Consider the following 2,754-nt stretch of genomic DNA (forward strand, 5'->3'; position numbering starts at 1 on the left):
AGCCCTCCAGGGGACATGGGGATTTTTTTTTTCTTTTGCGTTCCCTCTCAATAATGTACTGATCAGTTCAAACGGCATAATTGAATACTGTAAGCCTTTTTTAAGGTGGCCGCCTACTTTCTGCTTTAATACAAGGTTATGTAAGGTTTTTCCATGAATGTTAATATCTCGTTGTGAAATATCAGACGTTTTATATCTTTTTTCTTTAGTATAGAAAGGCACAACAAACCTATGATATAAACAGAAACTTTCCGTTAGTAGGAAAGAAATAAAAATACATCCAAACTATTTGGACTATTTCTGAGTTATTATCGTGGGGTAATAAGTCATCTGATTGTGTCTCTATTGTGTTCGTAGTCTGAATGGTTTAAAGGGCTGCTTTCAGTGCCGTTCCATCTTCGCCTTAAGAGACATAAACATGCAGTAAATAAATCGATTTTCAATCAGTTTTTTGCACCAAAGCGTTAATAATAATTGCGAGGGAACGCAAAAGAACAAAAAATCCCCATGTTCCCTGGAGGGCTCCGTAATGTAGAAACCAATTTTGATATAGGTAAAAATAATAAAAAATATTGCTCTTGGCTTTCCCCTGGTGGACACTGTCGGTAATGTTACCCTGTGATTTGAGCTGCCGTTAAAAGCGTATTCAAAAGCAAGCAAACCAGTGTCGCAAAAGAGAACTTATTCTTCAGGGAGAGAGAAAGGAGGAACAGAAAAAGACAAGAAAATTAGCTAAGAGAAAATTAGCTTGATAGCAACCTAGAAATGTGCCGTTCAAAAGCTAAACATTTATGCTAGTGTCCTTGTATTTGTGTGAAACTGGGTTTGAGTTGATTCTCGAGGATGGCCCTGTATATTTCTGAGTTGTTTTTTTTTTGGCTTCATAATGTTTGATAACAAAAATTAAAACTTGTCAATGTTCGACATTGTCTAGAAAAATGTTTTTACTTCAGGCTACAATAGGATGTTCAGTTCCAATGGCATCAATGACATCAGCATTGATGTCATCACTCTATGACATCACAAGGGAAACTCTCTCTTGAATGTAGCTCACAGACAGCTTTTTCTCAGACCTGTTCCACAGTTTTATTGCGGCAGATCACTCTTCAGAGCACGTTCGAAGTTTATCAGAAAGAGCAAGATATCGATTTCAGATATTACACGCCTTTCATAGAAGCGAGAATTTACCGAGTTTAAACATGAAGCAACAGCAGATTGGATGTGAACATGAAGCTTTTCCAGCAGAGCTTTCATGGATCGAAATGATGGAGCTCAACATCCAAGTTGACTACGACGCTATCGTTTTCCCTTTAGAAGACGACAGCGATTTTGTTGAATCTGTTGATTCATCTTCCATTGAGTTGGAAGATCAGTCAGCAGAGATCCAGGGGGAATCAAGTCCTTCCAGCGACTTGGAGATTCCAAGATCATTGGAAGTCAAGCAGGAAACAACTCCATCTCCTGACTTCAAGATCACCCCTTTAGTGGAAGAGACAAACCAACACGTTAGAGATCTGACTAAGCAGGTTGACGATCTTAAAACAGAACTGCAGAGTACAATTTTTGATCTCCACGAGGAAAGAGACAGAAGGATTTCATACCAGGCTGAAGTCAAATCACAGCAAGAGGAGATTCAAAAGCTGCAAAAACTGTTGGAAAAAGAACGTCACCTGCAAGCTAAACGTGAACAGGTTACTTGCTCTTCTAAAGTTACAACCGACAAGACCGTTCTTCGACAGCTGGAGCACTTCAAGTGGGAGGCTGAAAAATATGCCTCCCGCAATAAAGGTCTCATAGAAGTTATGGTTGAAGAATATAGAGTGAGACTTAAATACGAGGAGCAGCTCAAAAGTCTCTCTGAGCAGGCTTCCAAATTCAAAGAGCAGGAGGAAACTGTGAAATCTCTGCAGGGTCAGGTTGCGGACCTGAAGGAGAAGTTGAAACTTGCTCTGGATAACAACCATCAGAGAGTCTGCACCCAACCAGAGGTCCCCCTGCAAACTGAAGGCTCCATACCAACAAAGGAGACCAAGCAAAGGCAGACTTTGAATCAACAAGGGGTCTCCATGCATAGCATGGCTCAGCCTTTGCGACGACCCACATCCAGGTTGCAAACAGAAGGCTCCCTGCTAACAGAGGAGACCAAGGAAAGACAGACCTTCAACCAACCAGGGAGGTCCGAGGAAAGACAGACCTTCAATCAATCAGGGAGGTTTGAAGAAAGATGGACCTCAAATCAACCAGAGAGGTCCAAGGAAAGACAGACATTCAATCAACCAAGGAGGTCCGAGGAAAGATGGACCTCCAACCAACCAGGTAGGTCCGAGGAAAGACGGACCTCCAATCAACCAGGGAGGTCCGAAGAAAGATGGACCTCCAATCAACCAGGGAGGTCCGAGGAAAGACAAACATCCATGCGACCAAACTCCACTGGTTGCATGAAGGGCCTTCATGCTGGCGTTGGCATGAAGACCAATCTATGCCCGGCTCGGCCTTTACACCGACCCACACCCAGGTGGCACTAACCAGGGTCACTATCTAAACCCAGGTTTTGCCAACACTGGGCATTATGAAAATTCAACGCTTTACACAAATTTAGGAAATCAAAACAGACACAGGCAAATAAAATTCCTCACTCCACAATCAATGGAGAAAACACAGCATCAATTTCAGCTGTCCAGAAACAACCAATCAGAACCAGAAGTGTTAAATGTGTCTCAGCACATTCAACATATTAGAAACCAATCAGAACCA

At 42.2% G+C, this 2,754-nt stretch overlaps 1 protein-coding gene across 1 annotated transcript; it reads left to right on the forward strand.

Annotated features, from left to right (window-relative positions):
* Positions 1-1,156: 1,156 nt before the first annotated feature.
* LOC106949128 (myosin-10-like) lies at positions 1,157-2,683 on the forward strand. The gene is made up of 2 exons (XM_015035178.1): positions 1,157-2,176; positions 2,213-2,683. The coding sequence occupies exons 1-2, from the start codon at positions 1,200-1,202 to the stop codon at positions 2,523-2,525; spliced, it is 1,290 nt and encodes a 429-aa protein (XP_014890664.1). The 5' UTR covers positions 1,157-1,199; the 3' UTR covers positions 2,526-2,683.
* The last annotated feature ends 71 nt before the right edge of the window (positions 2,684-2,754 follow it).

The sequence above is a fragment of the Poecilia latipinna genome, unplaced genomic scaffold (genome assembly GCF_001443285.1).
Source record: "Poecilia latipinna isolate Pla-1442-1.1 unplaced genomic scaffold, P_latipinna-1.0 Scaffold20, whole genome shotgun sequence".
In the NCBI taxonomy this organism is placed as follows: domain Eukaryota; kingdom Metazoa; phylum Chordata; class Actinopteri; order Cyprinodontiformes; family Poeciliidae; genus Poecilia; species Poecilia latipinna.

What these genes read in the sequence shown, in the direction of transcription:
- LOC106949128 (XM_015035178.1), top strand. Translation starts at nt 1,200, where the DNA reads ATGAAGCAACAGCAGATTGGATGTGAACATGAAGCTTTTCCAGCAGAG. An exon ending in ACCTTCAACCAACCAGGGAG is followed by an intron (nt 2,177 to 2,212) that starts GTCCGAGGAAAG and finishes TCAATCAGGGAG; the next exon opens with GTTTGAAGAAAGATGGACCT.